At 48.8% G+C, this 23,766-nt stretch overlaps 1 protein-coding gene across 3 annotated transcripts in view; it reads left to right on the forward strand.

Moving 5' to 3' along the window:
- The first annotated feature begins 1,317 nt into the window (after positions 1-1,317).
- Positions 1,318-23,766, forward strand: part of LOC119850789 (zinc finger protein 282-like) — a 33,222-nt gene continuing 10,773 nt past the window's right edge. Inside the window, exons 1-8 of one of the 3 annotated variants that reach the window (XM_038389361.2) lie at positions 1,318-1,448; positions 2,281-2,640; positions 3,599-3,725; positions 7,261-7,392; positions 7,524-7,679; positions 8,325-8,438; positions 8,683-8,787; positions 15,335-16,143. In XM_038389361.2, the coding sequence (XP_038245289.1) occupies positions 1,425-1,448; positions 2,281-2,640; positions 3,599-3,725; positions 7,261-7,392; positions 7,524-7,679; positions 8,325-8,438; positions 8,683-8,787; positions 15,335-16,143 (1,827 nt within the window). In that variant the 5' untranslated portion in view covers positions 1,318-1,424. Of the gene's footprint in view, positions 1,449-2,280; positions 2,641-3,598; positions 3,726-7,260; positions 7,393-7,523; positions 7,680-8,324; positions 8,439-8,682; positions 8,788-15,334; positions 16,144-19,638; positions 19,856-20,803; positions 21,161-21,820; positions 21,948-23,766 lie in introns of those variants that run through there. The other 2 variants (XM_043507054.1, XM_043507053.1) reach the window with 2 other exon arrangements.

The raw sequence follows: 23,766 nt of genomic DNA on the forward strand, positions 1-23,766 counted from the left end.
GAAGCTCTCATGCCAACATAGCGCTGTCTATGCGAGGGGTTAGGTTGGTGTAACTACATCACTCCTGGGGGTGGATTTTTTCACACCCTGAGTGACATAGTTAGACTGATATAGGTCTGTAGTGTAGACCTGGCCTAACTCATGTGGTGTGGCTTTCTTGTGTTGGCAGACTGTCTGAGACCACTCACCCCACACATTTGTATAGGGCGCTGCCTCTGGATCCTCACAGTGGTAATTTAAATGTAAAAACCATTGTGTCTGCTACTCATTTTAGCAGAAACATCAAACTAATGTGCTTATCCTACAGTCCCAAACTGCCTCTAATGTCTCCATTTGTGCTAATCCTCCAATTCCCAGCTGCCTGAATCTTTCCCCCATGACAACTTCAGTGATACAGTGAGTCACTGTTAATATAAAAATCTATGGCCTATTGCATGCTGAAAATGTGGGGGCAACATCAGTTGTGCTCAGTATCAAAATAAATAACATGCAGGGTCTTGTACGGATCGTACTGTTCATTTCATATTCAGCTCATTTAACAAAAGTTAGGCCCAACTCCTCGCTAGGTGTACATCACCCTAGTTCAGTTGAAGTCAACAGAGTGAGGCTACTCTACGCCATCCGAGGATCTGGCCTGTAATTTCATAATTTAAACTAAACTGCTGCAGAATCCAGGGACCATGCTGCAGAAGGTGGGTTTATATGGGAGGGAGCATGTAGGGCCGTTGATCGTCTCTGTAGGGTTGCCAACTTTGGTCGGACGAATTCCTGGAGATTTAATCACGTGACCTAATCTTTAATTCCTGGGGACTCCAGGACCGTCTGGGAGGGTTGGCACAACCCTACTTCTCCATGACCCTTCAAAGGCGCTTGGCAGGGGCTTGCTCCCTGTGTGATCTGTCTTAACTGCGCCAGCCTGGGCCCTGGCCCTAGGGCCCGGTATTTACTGCCCCGCTGTCCCTATTTAGGGGATTTCTTTCTGAGCTGGATTCTGCAGGGCGGTAAGGGGTGCAATGGAAGGGCTAGCACGGGAGCTCAGTCGAGGGGACCCTACCGGCCCTGGGGGGGGGGGTGTTAAAATCTCTGAATCAATATCCGTATTTTACAGGGTCACCCCTGCCTGGTGCTGGGGGCGGGAGGGGCTCGCACAGCGGGGGAGGAGGGACGTGGCCTTTCGGGCTGAAGCTTCCCGGCCACGAGCTGCGTTCTCCGCCGCGCCCTGCAGGTGGCGCTGTCCGCTCGCGGCGGCCCTGCGGCTTCCGCGCCAGGCGCGTCTCGCGGGGGGGGGGCGCCCTGCGGGCGAGGCCGCGGCTGGCTCCCGGCATGCACTGCGCGGCGCCCGGCGCCGGGACTCTGCCCAGCCCGCAGCGGGAGCGGAGCTCGGCCGGGCCGGGCCCGCTGCAGAAGCCCCGCCCGGGGGGGCCATGGCCGAGCGGGCCGCTGCCCAGGTAAGGGCCCGGCGGGCGGGGGAGCCGCGGGCCCCGGCGGCTGCTCCCCGCCCGGCCCGGGCCCCGGGAGCGCGGCGCTGGCCGGCCGGGCTGGGGGGTCCCGGGCGGCAGGGGCGAGGCCCGGCGCTGCTCCCCCGATCCGCCCCGGGCGCTGGGGGAAGCAGCTCGGTTCCTGGGGGCTCCCTTGGGCGCCCGGCCCGGCCCGGCCCGGCGGGGAGGTTCCGGGTCCGTGCGGGAGCCTCCCTCGCCCCGGAGAAACCAGGCGTCGTGTTCGGGCTTCGTGCTGTTGAGTCCAAGCTCCGCCGAGCCCCGGCCATGGGCGCCGCGGGGTGCTGTAGGTCCCCGCCGGGCTGCGCAGAGCGCGGGCTTGCGGAGCGGGTCAAGACAGCAGCTCCTCGGTTGCTAGTTCGTGTATTAACGGCCGGGTCAGTGGTGCGGCCTGGAGCCGCCAGGATCCCTTTTGGACCAGATGTTGCGGCTGAAAACCGGACGGACGCCTGGCAACCCGACCGTCAGCTTCGCGGAGCGGCCGCCAGAGGCTTCAGCCTCATGGAAAGGGAGTCGGGGGATTGCGACCCACAGTTTGAGAGCCGCTGCACTAGTGATTTGGCTCAGTACAGGGGTAACTGGGTAAAACTGAATGGCCTGCGGTGTGCAGGAGGTCAGCTAGATGATCAAATGGTCCCTTTTGGCCCTAAAGCCTATGGATATTCCACACTTGACATGAGTCAGATATTGTGCGGTTTCCATTTCAAATCTGTTTCACTACAGGAAGGGAAACAGTTCTTGTGCTGTTTTTCCCTGATGCTGACTTTGTTTTTCTTCATGCAAGCAGGCTCCTGGTGTTCCCAAACAAACTCCTGTGAATGAAGCCCCTCATCACACTACAGAGATCTCCTTGTGGACAGTAGTGGCTGCCATCCAAGCTGTGGAGAGGAAGGTGAATTCCCATGCCACACGATTACTGAATTTGGAGGAGAGAACAGGGACAACTGAGAAGAAGTTAACAGATTGCGAGAAGACAGCGATGGAATTTGGTAACCAGCTGGAGAGTAAATGGACTATTTTGGGAACTCTGATCCAGGAGAATAACTTCCTGCAAAGAAGGCTGGAGAACATGGAGAACCTGCTGAGAAACAGGAACTTCTGGATCTTAAGACTGCCCCCAGGCACTAAGGGAGAAGTCCCCAAGGTAACAATATCCTAGCTTAGAGGTTGGCAACTTTTCAGAAGTGGTGTGCTGTCTTCATTTATTCACTCTAATTTAAGGCTTTGCATGCCAGTAATACATTTTAACGTTTTTAGAAGGTCTCTGTCTATAAGTCTATAATATATAACTAAACTATTGTTGTATGTAAAGTAAATAAAGTTTTTAAAATGTTTAAGAAGCTTCATTTAAAGTTAAATTAAAATGCAGAGACCCCCCGGACCCAGGCAGCGTGAATGCCACTGAAAATCAGCTCGTGTGCTGCCTTTGGCATGCATGCCATAGGTTGCCTACTCTGTCCTAGCTAGTGCTGAGGGATAGGAACTTAGGTACTGAATGGGTTTGCATATCTTCTGATATGCAGGTCCCCTTAATTCACTTTATTACACCTTAGATGCAGGGAGTGATCTTACTGGCTTCAAGGTGTCCAATAACCTACTGGCCAGATCCAGTTGGTCCAGTCGTTTGTGGATAATGTACGGGACTGAGAGTCAGAACATCTGGGCTCTGTTTCCAGCTCAGTCACTGATTTGCTGTTTATCTCCAGCAAGTGCTGATGTGGAAAAGTAATATTAGGAGTGTACTTATGTATCACTTCTGATGCAATTTGGAAACAGTGGTTGGAAACTTAGGCCAGAGCTAGCCAACCAGATGCTCTTAACAGACCACCTGCAAATGCTCCATTTAGTCAGTGGGAGGTGAGGGCGCTCTGTGCTTTTCAGGAGACACACATCGTCTTGCTGAATTTGGCCCTGATTCTTCAAAGTTTCTGCTAAAATTAGTGCTCTGGTCTTGGTGCATCTAAGAGCATAGCACAAGATGCATTCCCTGTCATAAGGATCTCCTCTATAAGCTATGGAAGTCAGTGGCATTCACTTGAGTGAGCTTTGGGTCAGGTCCTTATAGTCTAAAAAGAAGCTTATTATAACCCTTGTGATTCCAGGTGCCGGTGACTTTTGATGACATTTCAGTCTATTTTAATGAGCAGGAGTGGGAGAACTTAGAGGAATGGCAGAAAGAGCTTTACAAGAACGTTATGAAGGGGAACTATGAGACCCTGATCTCTCTGGGTAAGGATCAGTTTTCATAAGAACGGCCATACTGGGTCAGACCGAAACTCCATCTAGCCCAGTATCCTGTCTTCTGACAGTGGCCAATGCCAGGTGCCCCAGAGGGAATGAACAGAACAGGTAATCACCAAGTGATCCGTTCCCTGTCGCCCATTCCCACTTCCGGCAAACAGAGGCTAGGGACAACATCCCTACCCATCCTGGTTAATAGCCATTGATCCTGGCTAATAGCCATTTCACACTCTGATTAGAAACGTTTCCCGTTGCAGGTTATTCTCCAGTTCCTTTGATTTCCAGTGGATCACTACTTCCCAGAGCATTAGCAATAGACAGCTCATACCACACACCCTCCTATTTAGAACTAAATTGGAAACTGCAGATGTATATCTGGTCCAGTGCTTCCTAGCTGCAGATAACCGTTGTAGTTACATAAGGCAGAGTACGCAAGGAGCCTCTTCATCACTGCGATGCCTCTAATATCTAGTTTTCCCAAACCCTTTGAAGCATGTGGAATGTCTCCCATTGATTTCAGAGTACTTCGGATCAGGTTTGGCAAGTTTAAGTGACTTGTCAGGTCACACAGAGAGTCTGTGGCAGAGCCAGGAATTGAACCCAGGTGTGCTGAGTAGCAGGCCAGTGCCTGAAATACAAAACCATCCTTAGTTTCCTTAAAGATCCAGATCGTTCCATCCTGTAGTAAAATCAGTCTTCTGCTGATTTAAAATCTCAGTCCTACCATTGTATCAGCTAGCTCTTTGAGTGTATGTCCATAGGGTGCTGCACCGTAGGATGAAACTACAAAGCAGTGTCTGCAGGCCTACATCTGCCCAGAGTGGCGCCTCCAAATGAGGGGATATAGGGAGGCACAGACCCGCTGCCACTCGGTTCCTTCTCAGCTGCCTGTGGCTCGAGATGGAGTGGTTGCATGTCCGCTGTTTCTCAGCTTCCCGCCTTTCTTAACATAGTGATTTATTCTTAGTTTTTTCCTGTGTTTGTGTGATTATTTTATTTCTGCGTTCAGTTTTAACATGGGTTTCTTCCCCCGCCCCCTCTTTCTATAGTCCATATTGGTCCATTAAGACTCTGCATTATGCAAAAGATCCTGGGGTTTAAGTCCTGCCAAACCTGCCACAGGTCTTTTCTCTGTAGTGACAGGCATTCGAGCTGCCTTGGAGACACCTACATTCTGTCCAAGTGTAAGGATCAGTTCAGGGAGGCTAGACTGAAGCTCCTTCTAATGGCATGCTCACTAGCCCTGGCGGGACCCGCGTCCTCCTTACATTGGCCTCAACGTCCCAGTGGCTGTTGCAGCACCTTGAGAGGCGGGAACTTCTACCTCTCCCTCAAGACTTAGTTCCTTATAGCCATCTCTTCAGCTGGGAGAATGGAAGAGCTCAGTGCTCTTATGGCAGACCCAGAAGAAAGCCGCCTATCAGTGTTTTACCCAAAGCCTCTGGAGAGGAAACCAGTCTACTTACACGAGGTGTCAGAACGGCTCTAACCTTCTACCTTGACAGGACTAAGACCTGGGCTTCTCCAAGATTATTTGTATCATCTACTGAGAGGATGAAGGGAAACCCTATTTCCACTCAGACTGTCTAATGGGTTGTAATTCAACTTGTTTAGAACACGCTGCAATGCGGCCCCCTCACAAAGTGACAGCACACTCCCCTCCAGACCTCAGTCCACAGCTATAGCTCTGCTGAAAGATATTCCCATAACAGAAATGTGTAGGACTGCAACTTGGTCTTCTGTTCACACCTTTGCCAAGCATTACGCCATCTTACCTACTTCTGCCTTTGGTGACGCAGTCCTCCGAACCATCTTGGACTTGCCTCCCCATGGAGTTACTGCTTGGGAGTCTCTTCTGGTGGAGCACCCATAGGAACATGTACACTCAAAGGAGGAGGAGAGGTTACTTACCTTATAGGACCTCGAGTTCTTTGAGATGTTTTGTCCCTATGTCAGCTCCACCTTCCTTCCCCTCGGCTGCAGAGGCTCTTCTTCACAGTCAAGAAGGAGTTGAGTGTCAGCGAGTTCAGGCCTCCTTATATGCCCTTTTTTGGAGGCACAAGGTGCCGCTCTGCGCAGGCCTGCAGACCCTGCTTTGCTGTCTCTCATTAAGAGCACATGGGTGTGCACGTGTAACCTTTGGGGGGGCTAGAGTTCATTTCATTGCCCTTCTCTAGTGCCTAAAAACCCCCCAACTCCCATAGAAAAGCAGCTGGAAACCCAAAATTCAGTCTAAAAGATTTTCAGCAAGGATTGCAGAGGGTCAACCTCCCCACATTCAAGTCCCCAAAAAAACAAAAGGAATGAACTTAATTAAGTACCAACATTATAAATCTTATGATAAAGAAAAATCATAATAATAACTTAATTTCTACAACATAATGTGGCAACTTTATAATCCACATATATTGTCTTCACAGGGATGCATAAACATAAAGAAAACAAATTAAATCTAAACACCTCAGCCTCCATAGAAACACAGTGAGAGGAAACTGAGTTCCCAAAAGTTTAGGTTGAGTTCACCTGAGTCTGATTCTTTGACCACCAAATCTGTACAGTCTGCTGGCTCAAAAGCAACATCTTCCCTCTACTTGCTTCTAGGAATCTTCAGCTGGAATCCATGCAGACTCTTCCTCTGCTGAAATCACTGCTAGCCAGTCACCTAGCTGATTAACCAGTCACTCAGTTAAGTGTATAGATTTAAAACAAACCCTCTTACAAGAAAATGCAAAATATAAATGACTCTTTCCCCATGATAAAATTTAAAGAAAAGCTGGTGAATCGCACTAGTTGAGTTAATGTAATTAAAACACTTGGGATAAAATCAACACAACATTCACAGTATACAATTACAATAAAAGAAATTATTTTTACCTCCCAATTTCCCCTTCCTTTAATTAACACTGGCTATGCTTCCCTGTTGTCGGTTTAACAACATCACTTACCTATTGTAAAATGCTTCAGAGTTAGAGAAAACGATCTGCTTTCTGCTCCTGGGCTCAGCTTCTCCCAACCCACGCAGGGCACATGGCAACTGTTTTGCAAAAGGCCCTACCTGCTTGCCCTCCTGGTGTGTGACCCTAGCAACAGGGAACCTAGTGGAGCATACCCAAAACTACCACACCCAATTCCAGAAACTTCCAGTTGTGGAGTTCTAAATCTGCCTAGCAACAATAACCCCAGAACAATTTACTCCTACCCCCTTCCTTCATAAATCTCTTAAAGCAATGGTTCTCAACCGATTTACCATTATGGGCCACATATGTAGCTCTCTATATGTTATGTGAGCCGCATCAACGCAATATATAGACTAACTGTATGGCCCTGGGGAATGTCACATGGGCCACAGCTGTGTGCTGATTGGGCTGCAGGTTGAGTTCCGCTGTCTTAAAGAGATAGCTCCCTCTTAGGCAAGTTGGTTACATGCACATCTTATGGTGAGCATACCCATAGGGATAAAACATGAAGAATTAAAGTTATCATAAGGTAAGTAACCTCTCCTTTTGTTCACCTGGTAATATAGCATTGAGCATTCCATCCTGTACTGGCTCTGACCTATCAACTCCCCTTCTATGTGGTGACTCCCGGGCTCTTCTGCTGGGAAGCACGCTCGACCTCCACAAGAAATGGTATCTTTTTACAGGATCCTTACTAGGTATTGGCCTCCTTTCAGATCTGTCGTCAGCTCCAGCAAGAGAAGGGGAGCTGGTTTAAAATCATTTAGCATTATTTGTAATGAATATTAATAGGCCATGATGTTCCCTTAACATCTGCTACCATGAACAGACTACGCTGTTTCTAAGCCAGACATTCTGTTCCGCATTGAACGAGGGGAGCAGCCGTGTGTCAGGGATCGGTGGGAATCCCTGGAAGGATTGGAGGAAAGAATCCAGAAGAAGGAAGGGCTGGTGGAAAGAGAAATCCCTGTGGACCCCAGCACAGGTGAGTTCTACCAAGTATCACAACCCACACGTGCACTGTAAGGGCTAAAAAATGCAGGGTTTGGGCGAGGGCTGAGAGAGAGTCGTCGGCAGGGCCCAGCGCTTTGTTACTCATCATCCAACAAGCTGAAGGAAGATAAGAGGAGGGGGCTGCAGGCCAGCGGGCCACGAAGTGTCCTGTGGTCTGCATATGAGGCACTGAACTTCTTGTTGGAGGTGCAGCTCCAGAGCGCACACAGGTGAACTGCTACTCCTGGCTGGCTGTAGGAGTCTCTTGGAGCCCTCCAAGTATCTGCCAGGCATCTCATGTTCATGAACTGGATTTGCACTTGAAGCCCACATGCCAACCACGCCCTGTCTCCGCCCCTGCCATGCCCCCTTTTTGCCCTGACCTCTGCCCAGGCAGAAGCGAACCCACTGAGACAAGGGGATGAAAAGTGGGCAAGGCAGGGGCGGCTGTGTGAGGCTGCAGGGAACAATATTACAGGCGTGTGGGAATTCCTCAGGCTCCCCTGGGAAAAGCAGAGATCTGCTTTCCTGAGCATCACCATTTCTGCCTGTTCAGCTCAGGTTTAAAATCACATGTAAGCGCCTGGTGAATATGAATAAAACGCTCCTTTCCCCCCAACTCTGTCTTCATGAATAGGCCATGCCATTTCCAACCCTGATATCCTGCCCCAGGCTGAAGGAGGGGAGGAGCTGTGCATCAGGGGCCAGAGGGGTTCGGCGGACAGAGCAATTCCCCTGGAGCCCAGCACAGGTGAGGAGTGGGTTGGAACCCGGACTAGGTGAGAGGAGTGAACAGCACCTGGCCCATCCGCTTGTATAGCCGCACCTGTCTGGATGCGTTTTCTCATCTGTTTCCCCTTCTCTCCATAAAATGTTACTCAACCTCTCATCCGTCCCAGATAGCTCTAGCCCCAAATTCTTTGCAGAAAGGGGTCAATACGTGCTGGTAAAACACACGCTAATTTGTTTCTGTTTCTCATTAACATAATCACCAGTTTCCACATCTGACACTTTAACCTGGATCAAACAAGAGGAAGAGCTGGATGCTGGGGACCATCAGGAATTGGGGGAAGGAAGAATTCTCTCAGGCTCCAGCATGGGTGAGCATTGACTTGCTCCTGCAGGCTTCTCTCTTGTGCAAAACTCCTATTGGCTATGGGGGAGTGGGTGTGATGGGTTGCCCCCGCCCCGATCTGGGGAGCCGCCTGATGTACTGGGGTACCACTCCGCCTGTCTGACCCACCAGCTTGGGTTCCCTTAACACTATACTGCTATGCAGCCTGTCAAGCCCTTCCCCAAGCTTCAGGCTGCACTTTACCAGCGTACATACAGGTAGGGACACCTCCAGGTGCAGAAACACAGACACTGAGATCAGCTCTGCGTGGGAAGGCTCAGCTAAGGAACTGCCCAGTTACTCAAGTGCACACCCCCCTCTGGAGTGTAAACCCAAAAGAACTGTACAGCGTAAGTACATAATATTTGCTCTCTCCCTCAATGTGGAGAGAGAGATGCACAGCTTTTTGCCCCCCAGTTAGGAATTCCACAAACTGGTTTTTAGAAAAAGTAAAAACAAGTTTATTAACTACAAAAGATAGATTAAAAATGATTATAAATGATAGCAAATAGACCAAAGCAGATCACTTTAGTAAATAAACAAAAACCGCAAACTGACCTTAAAACACTAGATAGGTAGGATATAAATTAGCAAATTCTCACCCTGAGTGATAAATAGGCTGGCAGATTCTTAAGGCACACATTGCCTTGGCTTTCCCAGGTTTTCATACTCAGGCTAATAATCCTTCAAGCCTGGGACCATCACTTCCCACAGTTCAGTCCTTGCCTCCCATGTGTTTCCAGGCGTGCTGTTGTAGAAGAGTGAGGTCCCCCCATGCTGTCATTGTCCCCCTTTTATATCTTTTCCCCACTTGCTGGAAAGTTCTTTTCCTGTGACCTGGGTCAAAGAGTTCTCATTGTGTAGTGCTATCTCTGAGAGGTTTCTGTTGTACACAGTTCCTGGGGTAATCCTCATGTTTGTGTGCATTTCCTCAATAAGCCATTAACATGGTTTGGCCTGTTTACTGTTGTACCTGAAAGGCTGCTTTTGGGTGTTTTCAACCCCACAACATGTTTCAGTAACATATATCTATCTATCTATCTATCTATCTATCTATCTATCTATCTATCTATATATAGAGCCAAATTTCATAACTTCACATACAACAATAGCACATACAATCTAATGAGATATTAATGTCTACCAGATCAAGACTTTTAGAATGATACCTCACAAGACATACTTTGTACAAAACATATCCTAGCTATATGACAGTGGTGAATATTGAGGTGTCAGCATGTCACAGTGGGGCTCTAAGGGTTTGAACACCTCCAAAGGAGGTGAGTGGAGTAGCTACCTGCGGCTCCTCAGAGCTCCTCCACCTCTATGTGTTCTTACCTATTCTAAATGATCATTTATTATTATTTGTATTGCACTCCTAAATCAGGGCCCCATTGTGCTAGGTGCTGTATGAACACAGAACAAAAAGACAATCTCTGCCCCAAAGAGTTTACAGTCTAATAGTAGTAGGCATCCTTCAGTCTCAGGAGCCCATGGATGTGCGCCCCTGTGAGGTAAAGAATTTACTCAGTTGGTTTTATGCCTGAAGAGACCCACTTGAGAGAGACAATCTCTGCCGCATCTGTCACATTTAAAGGTGGTGTCTTGACCCTTTGGGCCCTGCCTTCTGCGAGCTCTTTTCTCCTCTGCTAAGCTGGATGGCTTTCTCCCGGAACTCCGGAGACCTTTGTTAAACTCTTGTTTCCAAAGGCCCCGGTCTTGAGTGCGATCTTCCCATTTGTCCACATCTATTTCTTGGTCTCGCTTGCACACATCCTTGAAATGCAATTTTGGGCTTCTGTTGCGTCTTTTTCCAGATGCCAATTTGCCATAGAGGACGTCCTTTGGGATGCGCCCATCATTCATTCAGCACACATGCCCAAGCCAGTGGAGGCTTCTCTGTTTGTATGAGGAGTGTTTGGATGCTGGGTATGCTGGCCTGTTCGAGGACCTCAGTGTTGGTGACTCTGTCCCCCAAGAGATTCCAAAGATTCAATGAAGGCAACGCATATGAAAGCTGCTGAGCCTCTTTTCCTGATGAGAATATAAGGTCCCGGCCTTGCTCCCATACAAAAGTGTGCTGATAACACACGCATGATACACACAGATCTTTGTGTGTTCTGTCAGTTTGTTCTGCCAGACCCTCTTGTTCAGTCTAGACATTGTTGTGGAGGGTTTTTCAATGTGGATGTTGAGTTCTGTTTCAAGTGAAAGGTTGACTGTGATAGTGGACCTCAGGTATGTGAATTTGTTCACCACTTCACATTCATAGTTGTTGATCTTGATGGAGAGTGCTTCCTCAACTCCTTGGCACATTATGTTAGTCTTTTTTAGGCTTCTAGTAAGCTCATAGTCTTGGCAGGCTTTAGAAAAACTGTCCATTAGGCTTTGAAGATGAGCTTCTGTGTGGGTTGTCACTGCTGCGTCATCAGCAAAGGAGGTGTTGGACAAGGGCCTCCCGAGTCTTGGTTTTAGATCTGAGTCTTGCAAGATTGTACAGCAATCCATCAGACCTTGTGTGCAAGTAGATTCCCTCAGCTGAGGAACCAAAAGCTTGTTTCAGTAGCAGGGAGAAGAAGATCCCAAACAGAGTTGAGGCAAGTACACGGCCTTGCTTAACTCTTCTACGAATCTGGAAAGCCTCAGACACTGAGCTGTCATAGTGAACCGTGCTGTACATGTTTTCATGGAAGGATCGAATCATGCTTAAGAGCCTGGGGGGACATCCAATCTTTTCTAGAAGCGCAAATAGTCCACTTCTACTGACAAGGTCAAAAGCCTTTGTGAGATCGACAAAGGCTATGTAGAGGGGCTTCTTTTGTTCTCTGCGTTTCTCTTGTAGTTATCTCAGCAAGAAGATCATGTTGATAGAGTAGACTTTTCAGCTCTGTAGCTGCACTGTGATTCAAGATAGATTCTGCCTGCAAGGGTCTGAAGTCTGTTCAGGACAACTTGGGCAAAGGCTTTTCCCATAATACCAAGAAGGGAAATGCCATAATAGTAGTTACAGTCGCTCCTGTCACCCTTGTTTTTATAGTGTGATGATGTTGCGCATCTCATTTCTTGTGGTACTTCACCTTCTTTCCAGGACAGGCAGAGCAACTCATGAAGATGTTGCAGTAGAATAGATTTTCTGCATTTTATAACCTCGGACAGTATGCAGTTTTTTCCAGGGGCCTTTCCATTGGGGAGACCATCTATAGCAAGGCTAAACTTCTCACCAGTTGGCTCATTGTCAAATTGGTTCATAACAGGCTGGCTTTTGATGGAGTTGATGGCTATGTCCATAACAATATTTAATTAGAGTAAAGGTCAGAGTAGTGTTCTACACAGGGATCCATTTGCTTGGTGCCATCATTGATTGTTTCCCCTGTTGTTGATTTCAATGGGGCTGTCTTCTTTGAAGTTGGACCCAAGGCTTTCTTGATCATCAGAAACATGTATGACAGGATGTCTCCATCAGCTGCTACTTGAATGCTTTCACATAAGTGCAGCCAATAGTCATTGGTGCACTGTTGAGCAGTTTGTTGTACCTTGGTTCTTGCCACTCTCGACACTTGTAAGGTTTTCTCATTTGGGTCTCTCTTGTAGTTGGTTTAGACTGGTTTGTTTGGCCTCTATGACTAGTGTCAATACACTGGAATATGCGTCAAACCAGTTGTTGGTCTTGTTTTTCTTCTTCCTAAAGATACAGAGCTTCATTGTAGATTGTGTTCTTCAGTTGCTCCCACTTCAGCTGGGCACTTGTGACACAATCACTGGTGCCAAGGGCTTGTAGTATGTTCTTGTATTGCTGTGGCTTTTCTTGGTCTGCTATGGCACTGAAGTTAATATGAAGACATCCTTTTACTTTAGATATGTGTATTTTCTTTGGTTTAAGTCTGATCTTGCTGCGTACCAGAGAGTGGTCTGTGTTGCAATCAGCATTTTGATAACTCTGGGTAATGAGGACAATGTTATGGTTGGCATGCCTTGTGTTGCTAAGATCCAGCTGGTGCCAGTGGCCAGATCAGGGATGTTTCCAAGACACTTTGTGTTGCGACTTCATCTGGAAGAATAAGTTTGTCACACAGAGATAATAGGAATAAAATTCAGCAGTCTCTGACCGTTTACATTCATCTTACCAGTTCCGTGCTGACCAAGACAGTTGGTCTATGCTTTATGATCAGCTCCCACCCTTGCATTAAGTCCCCTAGCAGGAAAACATATTTGTGTTTTGGAATCCTGCTGATGGTAGTGTTCAACTGGTCATAGAAGTAGTCCTTGATGTCAGAAGACAAGGAGAGTGTTGGGGCATACATGCTCACAAGGTTGATTGGGCCCTCAGATGCGAACAAGTGTGGTACCAAAATTCTCTCTGATCCAGTTGTATGTGGCTCAGTCATCCCCAAAAGTGAGTTCTCGATGGCAAATCCCACTCTGTGCTCTCGTGTTTCTTCTGCACTTTCCCCCTGCAAGATAAATGTGTACTTTTTTTCTTTGAGAGATCTGCTTGATGCTAGCCGAGTTTCCTGGAGGGATGCGATATCTACATTGTCATTTCAGCTCGTCATTGATCATGGCAGTTTTACATGCATTGTTGATCTGTTGAAGGTCTTCAGATAATCCAGTTGTCATGGTGCGTACGTTCCAGCACCCTGTCTTTAAGGATGTTTTCTTTCTTTTACTTGATTTGCCTGGTGCATTGGTCACAGTCCACTTGTCAAGCTATAAAACTCTAAGCTCCAAGCAACCATCTGAAGCAGGCAGACTGTGGTGGGACAACACCCTATTGTCTGGGGGCTACCCAGTTTTATGGTGGGTGGTAGTTGTCCAGTGAGATATGATGATCTCTCCCACCATCAGAAACAGCCCCTGGCATTCAACTCTATGCCAGTAGAGTAAGAGCTTAGAACCGGTGACGACTGCCTCCCGAGTTATGTCAACACTTGAGGTGAAGCTGGAGTACCTCTCCAGGACACAAGTCTGGGCATATGCTATGGAGGCCCTGAGTTGCCCATGCATCAGGACCTCCCTCTTGGCGTCACTGGTAAAATCCAGAAAAGAGGAAGAACCAATACATCTGGTACCCGATCTGCTGCCAGAAAGTTTCTAAAATATTAGTTTCTGACTGCCTTTTCTGTCAGGGTTTGCTCCCTTTGCCTTATGCCTTCCCTGGATACCCACAAGGAGTGGGGTTGATGAGCTCCAGGTAGTACCATCTACTCTCATTACGGTAGCAGGCGTAGCCTGACCTGACGTTTACAGTCTAATAGCCCTATTGTAAATGTATAGCCATTATTTGATGGTGAATGTCAGCCACTGCCTGTGTGACTAATGGGGGGCAGTTGATCCTGTCTTTCTGAGTGTTTGATGTGACGCAGAAGACGGGGTCCCTCCTTTACTCTGCCCCCATGCCTTCTCTGGGGGAATGTTTACCCCTCGACACCCAGCTTGGAGGGGTGGTTTCAGACTCATAACATCAGTCGTGCTGTGATGCAGGAGGTGTCATAAATACAAAGGGAAGGGTAAACACCTTTAAATCCCTCCTGGCCAGAGGAAAAACCCTTTCACCTGTAAAGAGTTAAGAAGCTAGGATAACCTTGCTGGCACCTGACCAAAATGACCAATGAGGAGACAAGATACTTTCAAAGCTGGAAGTGGGGGAGAAACAAAGGTTCTCTCTGTCTGTGTGATGCTTTTGCCGGGAACAGAAAAGGAATGGAGTCTTAGAACTTAGTAAGTAATCTAGCTAGATATGTGTTAGATTCTGTTTTGTTTAAATGGCTGATAAAATAAGCTGTGCTGAATGGAATGTATATTCCTGTCTTTGTGTCTTTTTATAACTTAAGGTTTTGCCTAGAGGGATTCTCTGTTTTGAATCTGATTACCTTGTAAGGTATTTACCATCCTGATTTTACAGAGGTGATTCTTTTACTTTTTTTCTTCAATTAAAATTCTTCTTTTAAGAACCTGATTGCTTTTTCATTGTTCTTAAGATCCAAAGGTTTGGGTCTGTGTTCACCTATGCAAATTGGTGAGGATTTTTATCAAGCCTTCCCCAGGAAAGGGGGTGTAGGGTTTGGGGAGGATTTTGGGGGGAAAGAAGTTTCCAAGCGGGCTCTTTCCCTGTTATATATTTGTTAGACGCTTGGTGGTGGCAGCAATAAAGTCCAAGGGGAAAAGGTAAAATAGTTTGTACCTTGGGGAAGTTTTAACGTAAGCTGGTAAAAATAAGCTTAGGGAGTTTTCATGCAGGTCCCCACATCTGTTCCCTAGAGTTCAGAGCGGGGAAGGAACCTTGACAGGAGGTGTGTAGGCTAGAAGTGTCATGACATCCAACCCAAATTGTGCTGTCTTGCGCACAAGATTTCAGGCCAAGACAAGCCCTACTTTAGGTCTGTTGAGTTCATATGCTAAAGCAATAAATTACTCATTGAGCCATTAAAAAGTGTCAGTTTTTTCTGCACAGAATCTCTTAGCCAGGAGATCTTTCTTTCCAGATCAAAGCACTAATGTGCCTCTCTCTCTCTCTCTCTCTCTCTGTAATCTAGCAAATTATGATACAGCAAGCAAAGAGGAGGAGAAGCCCGAGAAGGGACGTCTGAAAAAGTTAGAACCACACAGGATTTTCTTGGTGAAATCAGAAGAGGAGGTTATGCAGAACCTACAGCAGGGAGCGGCTGCACAGCTGGCTAACCCTGCAGTCATCAGAGTGGAGCAATCAACCCAGTGTGGCCGAGACTTCGGCCTACTCAAGGGCTTTGTGGTGCAGCCGGGAGAGAAGCCCTTTGCCTGTGGTGAGTGCAGGAAGAGCTTCCGGCTGAAGGGGAATTTGGTCAAGCACCTGCGGAGCCATGCAAAGGTGCGGCCCTACAAATGCACGGAGTGCGAGAAGAGCTTCAACTGCCAATCAGACCTGCTGCGACACCAAATGATTCACCGTGGGGAGAAGCCCTACAAGTGCACCGAGTGCGAGAAGAGCTACAGCCGCAAGGTGTATCTGCTCAACCACCAGCGTGTGCACACGGGGGAGCGGCCCTTCCAGTGCATGGTGTGTGAGAAAAGCTTCCGGCAGAAGGCCGTGCTCATTTCCCACCAGCGCCTGCACACTGGTGAGTGCCCGTACAAGTGCACCCAGTGCGACAACAGCTTCAGTGAGAAGTCCAAGCTCAACAACCACTACCGCATCCACACGGGAGAGTGGCCCTACAAATGCACCAAGTGTGACAAGAGCTACAGCCGCAAGGTGTACCTGCTCAACCACCAGCGCCTACACACCGGCGAGCGGCCCTTCCAGTGCACTGAGTGCAGCAAGAACTTCATGCTCAAGACGAGCTTCATGAAGCACCAAAGAAATCACATGGAAGAGAGACCACACCAGGGCGGCCCAGCTGCTAAAAGCCATGGCAGGTCTGTCAGCCATGAGGGTAACGACCCGGGAGAAGGGCTGAAGTGCCGCACTGAGTGTGGGGAAAGCTTCACGGGGGAGCCTGAGACGCACCAGCAGGTCCATGCTGGGGGATGGCCACATCAGTGTGGCACGTGTGGGAAAAGCTTCCGATATGAGGAATCTCTGAAAGAACATCAGAGCCTCCACAGCGCAGAGCAAGGGCATCCAGAGATTTCTTGGAGCCCTGGACAGGGAGCAGAGGCTGGACTCCTGGTTGTAAAAATGGAAGATACGTGGTAGCCAGCGGAGTTAACGTACAGCAAGTGCGTTAGTCAGATGAAAGGCAAGAGGAGGAGTTGAAACATCCCATCAGATCAGAGTGTGTGTCTGAGTGCCTGGAGGAGAGGTGGAAACCCAGCCAGTGGGCTTCCTTCTGTCACCACCTGAAAGGGGAACCAGGGACATTAGCTGAGGAGGATTCTTCTCTTTCAACTGAAAATGCACCAAAGGCACCGTGGGGATACACAGGGGAACCAACTTCTGCTTGGGAAACATCCCCACATGACGGCAGGTGGATGGCACCGGGAGAGGAAGAGGACGGAGGGACATGAATGAGTGGGAGTCGGTGCGGGATGGGCACTCTGTATGGAAGGCCTGCTGCTGGGCATCACTGGGCAAGACTGAATTGCAATTGCTTAGGATATAAGCTGACATCTCAAGTTCAGCGCCATGGCCCATGTCCAACAATAGTTTAGGAGGTCTAGTCTGCTCTTGTTCCTAACGTGACCCTCGCTTTAGCCTTCACTCACCTTGAGGTAATGTGAATTCTCTAGTGACTCCAGCAGAGGAAGGACTCGGGAGTAAAATTAAAGTAGGGAGATAATGAGAAATACCCTGAAAAAATCTTGAACACATGGGAAGTTAGTACTGCAGATAAATCCAAAGAGATGTTCTCCCCGAGTCCTGACCCAGGAACTATCTGGGCACGTCACCACAATGGAGCTTTTCACTTGGGCAAGTGGGGTGTGTGTGTGGGGGGGTGTGTGTGTGTGTGGGATGGGGGGGAGGAGAAGGAGTAGTTGAGCTATTTCTTATCATGTAACGTACAAATCTGATCACTGTCACCTCATCCTTCAGAGTGAGAAGGTGGTTGTTCCTACCTCCCCCACAACACCACCTCAGTCATTTCAGGGTTTCTCCCATAATCTTTCATTTTGATGTACGTACTTTAATTAGCACTGTCCACTGTTAACCAAGGCTTACCAGGGCCTCTTGAATGAGCCCACGAATAGGAACACGTACTGCTACATCACTGCAAGCTTGCAGTTACCTGCTACAGTGTTCAGGATATTGTAAGTATCATTAATAAGCAAATCATAATTTTAACGTGGACCCTGTTGCAATGTAGAGACAGGCAGTGGGGTGAAGGATGCTGTTGCTTTCTCCTTCCAGCTGCTCATGTGCTTCTTCAGTCCCCATTGCATTGGTTTTCTCCTTACTGATTTTTAGTATGTTTACACTAATCAGGAAGCAGAACCTTCACTCCCTCCCAAAAGATACTGTTAACTCTTGCAATCTTGTCTCGAGCCTTGGGATATTGGGTGTCTGTCAAGCCCCATCTCCTAGAGGCAACTGATTACAGGAGGCTCTAAGCTTTTGTTTTAAAAAAAAAAAAAAACCACATTTCTATTCCTTGTTGTGGAGAAAAACTTGAAAATGTGATGAAGTGTAACCTAAAATCTCAGAAGGCAAGAAAGAAGAACCCAACATTTATTCGTTTTTAAATCATGATTTTGAGGGGCCTGACTCAAGATTTTTGAATGTGTGGCATTGGCAATGCTGCAAGTATCTCTTTTGTGTAGCTACATCACATGGGTGGAGTCTCCCCTGTACAGAGACTGCTCATCAAGGCCTCTGTCCCATAGCAGTTACCCCAGTTCAGCTTCTTTTGGCATGACTCTTATCTCATGTAGGGCAGTGTTACTCCTTTGACTTCAGTGGAATTATTGTTGATTTACACCACTATGAGTGAGAGCAGACTCAGGGCCTGTGTTTTCCTAACAGATTTTCCTGAAAGCAAGCATGTCTGTTCCTCACACTACCCCTTTCCTGGCAAAGCCTTCCTTTTGATGACACTCCGTGCCTCTCTGGCTGCTAAATTTAATCCATCCTCTGTATCATCATTACTTATACACATCTGCTTTTGGATATTGTGTTTTAAAAACTGATTTTGTGATTAAGAACTAAAGGCAAAGTTTAAGAATATGAGGGTCTTTTATTTACTTGAGCAATACAATTAGTAAACGAAGAAATACTCATTGCCAATCTCTTAGGAGCATAACATAAGAATGGCCATACTGGGTCAGACCAATGGTCTGTCTAGCCCAGTATCCTGTCTTCTGACAGGGGCCAGTTCCAGATGCTTCAGGCAGTTGGAGGTTTAGGGACATCTGGTGGATAGGGTTGCCTCCCTTGGCTATTAGCCATCGTTTGACCTATTCTCCATGAACTTACCTATTTTTTTTAACCTAGTTATAATTTTGGCCTTCACACAGTCCACTGGCAAAGACTCTAAAAGTTTACTGTGTGGTGTGGGAAAAAGTACTTCCTTTGTTTTAAACCTGGTGTCTATTATCTCCTATCAGTGTAGGTGCTAAAGATAGGTTTCAGAGTAGCAGCTGTGTTAGTCTGTATTCACAAAAAGAAAAGGAGGACTTGTGGCACCTTAGAGACTAACAAATGTATTTGAGCATAAGCTTTCGTGAGCTACAGCTCACTTCACATACTTCCGATGAAGTGAGCTGTAGCTCACGAAAGCTTATGCTCAAATAAATTTGTTAGTCTCTAAGGTGCTAAAGATGGAACTGAGCCCATTACAATCAGGGGAGAGGGAAGGGGGACTTTACCTGTCAGCTCTCAGAAGGAAAATGCAGGTGACTTGCAGTATCCAATAAAGGGTTGGCGCTGAGGAGGGGAGACAAAAGGCCTGGAGTTATTTTAGATTCTTTTAAACACCCTCCCTAAGTCACTGACAATATGATACCCCGCAAACTTTCCAACAACTGAAAGCATTAAAAATATTTTCACCCCTTTCCTGGGCACCCCCTGGGGGGTTTCTAGGAGGCCCAGTAGCCCAAGCACCCCTCCCTGTTTTGTTGTGTTCCCAGAGCTGGTTTCCTGGGGGACAATTTGCTAGTGGCTGGAATCCCCCGCCCGGGGCCAAGGCACCCTGGGGGGAGAGCTCGGGGTCACCATGGCCCGGGCTAGCGGCGGGCGGTGCTTTGTCCACTCGTGCGCGGTGGAACAGGGGCAAGTGTCCCCATTGCTTCCCCAGCGGCCTGAGGACACGGGGATGGGCGGGTCCCCCGGGGACGGAGCCTGTTCTCTCGCCCGATGCGGGCGGGGAAAGGGAGGCGATTCCCGCCGCCAGGGGCCGCTGCCGCGCCGCTCCCCGGCCGGCCCCGCCCCGCCGCTCCCGGCCCCGCCAGCCCGGCCGCGGCTCCCGGCCTCCCTCCCTGCGCCCCGGCTGCGCTCGCTCCGCTCCGCCCGGCAGCGGGGCCGGCCCGTGGCGAGGCGGCGCCGGGACTCTGCCCAGCCCGCAGCGGGAGCGGAGCTCGGCCGGGCCGGGCCCGCTGCAGAAGCCCCGCCCGGGGGGGCCATGGCCGAGCGGGCCGCTGCCCAGGTAAGGGCCCGGCGGGCGGGGGAGCCGCGGGCCCCGGCGGCTGCTCCCCGCCCGTCCGGGCCCCGGGAGCGCGGCGCTGGCCGGCCGGGCTGGGGGGTCCCGGGCGGCAGGGGCGAGGCCCGGCGCTGCTCCCCCGATCCGCCCCGGGCGCTGGGGGAAGCAGCTCGGTTCCTGGGGGCTCCCTTGGGCGCCCGGCCCGGCCCGGCCCGGCGGGGAGGTTCCGGGTCCGTGCGGGAGCCTCCCTCGCCCCGGAGAAACCAGGCGTCGTGTTCGGGCTTCGTGCTGTTGAGTCCAAGCTCCGCCGAGCCCCGGCCGTGGGCGCCGCGGGGTGCTGTAGGTCCCCGCCGGGCTGCGCAGAGCGCGGGCTTGCGGAGCGGGTCAAGACAGCAGCTCCGGGCGGTCGGGACGCACTAGTTACTGGCCTGAGTATAGGACTAACAACTGGGTAAAACTCAATGGCCTGCGGTGTGCAGATCAGGCTAGAATTCAGGGGTTCTTAAACTGGGGGTCGCAAGGTTATTACATGGGGGGGTGTCACGAGCTGTCAGCCTCCACCCTAAACCCTGCTTTGTCTCCAGCATTTATAATGGTGTTAAATATATGAAAAAATGTTTTTAATTTATAAGGGGTGGGGGTCGCACTCAGAGGCTTGCTATGTGAAAGGAGTCACCAGTACAAAAGTTTGAGAACCACTGGGATAGATGATCGAATGGACTCTTTTAGCCCTATAGCCTATGAATATTCTATGCTTCATATGAGTCAGACATTGTGGGGTTTCCATTTCAAATCTCCTTTAGGAAAGGAAAGGGAAGGGAAGGGTTGGGTTGGGTTGGGTTTCCCCTGTGTGGATCCTGACTGTAGGAGAAGATCCAGCCCCAGGTAGTGCTGAAGGGCTCTTAGGCTGTTTTTTTCCTGATGCTGACTTTCAGTTTCTCTTCTTGGAAACAGGATCCTACTGTCCCTGAACAAACTCCTGTGAATGAAGCCCATCATCACACTACAGAGATCTCCTTATGGACAGTAGTGGCTGCCATCCAAGCTGTGGAGAGGAAGGTGAATTCCCATGTCACACGATTACTGAATTTGGAGGAGAGAACAGGGACAACTGAGAAGAAGTTAACAGATTGCGAGAAGACAGCGATGGAATTTGGTAACCAGCTGGAGAGTAAATGGACTATTTTGGGAACTCTGATCCAGGAGAATAACTTCCTGCAAAGAAGACTGGAGAACATGGAGAACCTGCTGAGAAACAGGAACTTCTGGATCTTAAGACTGCCCCCAGGCACTAAGGGAGAAGTCCCCAAGGTAAGAATATCCCAGCTAGTGTTGAGGGATACAAACTTAGATACTGAATGGGTTTTAATATCTTCTTATGTGCAGGCCCTTTAATTCACCACTTTATAAGGGTATCGATGCAGAGAGTGATCTTACTGGTTTCATGGTGTCCAAAAACTCACTTGCCAGACCCCGTCGGTCCAGTCATTTATGCATAATGTACAGGATATCTGGGCTCTGTTTCCAGCTCAGTCACTGATTTGCCTTTCATCTCCAGCAAGTGCTGATGTGGAAAAGTAATATTAGGAGCATACTTATGCATCACGTCTGATGCAGTTTGGAAACAGTGGTTGGAAACCTAGATGACAGCCAGCCCCATTTGCCCAGCCCACCATATGCTTTCAAGAGACCACCTGTGCAAATACTGCATTTAGTCACTGGGAGGCAAGGGTGCTCTGCACCTTTCAGGAGAAACATATCTTTTTGCTGATTTTGGCCCTGACTCTTCAAAGTTTCTGCTAAAATTGTTGGTCCAGACTTGGTTCATCTAAGAGCACAGCATAAGATACATTCCCTGCCATAAGGATCTTCTCCAAAGCCTATGGAAGTCAATGGCATTTACTTTGGTGGGCTTCAAGTCAAGCCATTATAGTCTAAGAAAGAAGCTTATTGTAACTCTTTTGATTCCAGGTGCCAGTGACATTTGATGATGTCTCTGTCTATTTCAATGAGCAGGAGTGGGAGAATTTAGACGAATGGCAGAAGGAGCTTTACAAAAACGTGATGAAGGGGAACTATGAGACCCTGATCTCTCTGGGTAAGGACTGGTTTTCACTCTCTGATTAGAAACAGTTGCTACTCTGATTCCTGTTGCAGGTTATCCTCTAGTTCCTTTGATTTCCAGGAATCACTGCTTCCCAGAGCATTAGCAATAGACAGCTCATACCACACACCCTCCTATTTAAAATTCTTTTCTTCTAATATCTAGTTTTCCCAAACCCTTTGAAGGATGTAGGATGTCTCCCATTGACTTCCAAGGGTTTGGGATCAAGTCCGGCAAGTTTAAGTGACTTGCCAGATCACCCAGGGAGTGTGTGGCAGAGCCAGGAATTGAACCCAGATGTTCTGAGTAGCAGGCCAGTGCCTGAAATACAAGATCCTTCTTCGTTTCCTTAAAGAGCCAGATCACCCCATCCTGTGGTAAAATCAGTCTTCTGCTGATTTAAAATCTCAGTCCTACCATTGTATCAGCTAGCTCTTTGAGTGTATGTCCATAGGGTGCTGTACTACAGGATGCATGCATGCCATGCACTCTTGACCGGAGACTACAAAGCAGTGTCTGCAGGCCTATGCCTGCCAGAGTGGTGCCTCCAACCGAGGGCATATAGGGGGGCGCAGACCTGCTGCCACTCAGTTCCTTCTCAACTGCCTGTGGCTCGAGATGGAGTGGTTGCATGTCCGCTAGTTCTCAGCTTCCCGCCTTTCTTAACATAGTGATTTATTCTTAGTTTTTGCTTTATTTGTGTGATTATTTTATTTCTGCATTCAGTTTTAACACAGCTGTGTTGAGAGAAGGGATCCCCCCCACCCTTTTTTCTTTCTATCGTCCGATTTTGTCCATTAGCACTCTGCATTATGCCAAAGATCCCGGGGTTTAAGTCCTGCCAAACTTGCCACAGGACATTTCCTTGTAGTGACAGGCATTCAAACTGCTTTGGAGACACCCACATTCTGTCCAAGTGCAAGATCAGTTCAGGGTTTAGAGGCAGGTCTCGGAAAGACAGAGAGGCTAGACTGAAGTACCTTCTAATGGAACGCTCACTAGCCCTGGTGGGGCCCACGTCCTCTGTACGTTTGTCTCCACGTCTCAGGCTGCTCCAGCAGCACCTTGAGAGGCGAGGACTTCTGAGAAGCAGCCGCCTCTTGCCCTTATCTGGGAAACAAGAAAGAGGGGTGGGTCACCCCCTAAATTCCACTCTAAGGAGGCCTTGTGTTCCTCTAAGGGCACAGCTGAGGTTCCGTCTGATTCCAGAACCGAGCCGCTGGCCCCTCACAAGAAGCAGTGTGCAGAGAAGTCTTCTAATAACACAGGGAGTCATCTACCTTGGTACTGAGTGACCCCTCTAGGCACTGAGATGTGCACAGGCCTCCTATTGACACTCCACTACCGTCACCTTCCCTGAACCAGAGCTTGGAGGTCAGAGAAGTTTCTCTACAAGCCTCTCCTGTACTGTGCTCACCATCTCAGCACTGTGCCCTTGTCCAGGTTCTGGTACAAACTCAGACTTGTGCATACCGTAGCCCTTCAGTACCCTCCAGGTTTCTCTCTCCAGAGGGCCTTTTCATACCAGAGGAACTGGCATCTCCCCTGTTACTGACCTCTACGAAAGCTCCTTCCCTGGTACCGCTCAGACACCTGCAACCACAATCCTCCTTGATTGACCGTCGGTCAGACGTCTATCCTCTGCTATTGGCACCTGCATCTGGTTCTCCCACGTTCTGCCCAGGGGATGATACTACTTTGGACTCTGAGGTCAAAGGCTCTTTTTCAGCATTATACCATCACATCTTGCTGAGCCACTATTTTGGGGAGTGCTCAGTACCCCATCAGATGTTCCATATCCAAGTGTTACAAG

The sequence above is a fragment of the Dermochelys coriacea genome, chromosome 2 (assembly GCF_009764565.3).
Source record: "Dermochelys coriacea isolate rDerCor1 chromosome 2, rDerCor1.pri.v4, whole genome shotgun sequence".
In the NCBI taxonomy this organism is placed as follows: Eukaryota; Metazoa; Chordata; order Testudines; family Dermochelyidae; genus Dermochelys; species Dermochelys coriacea.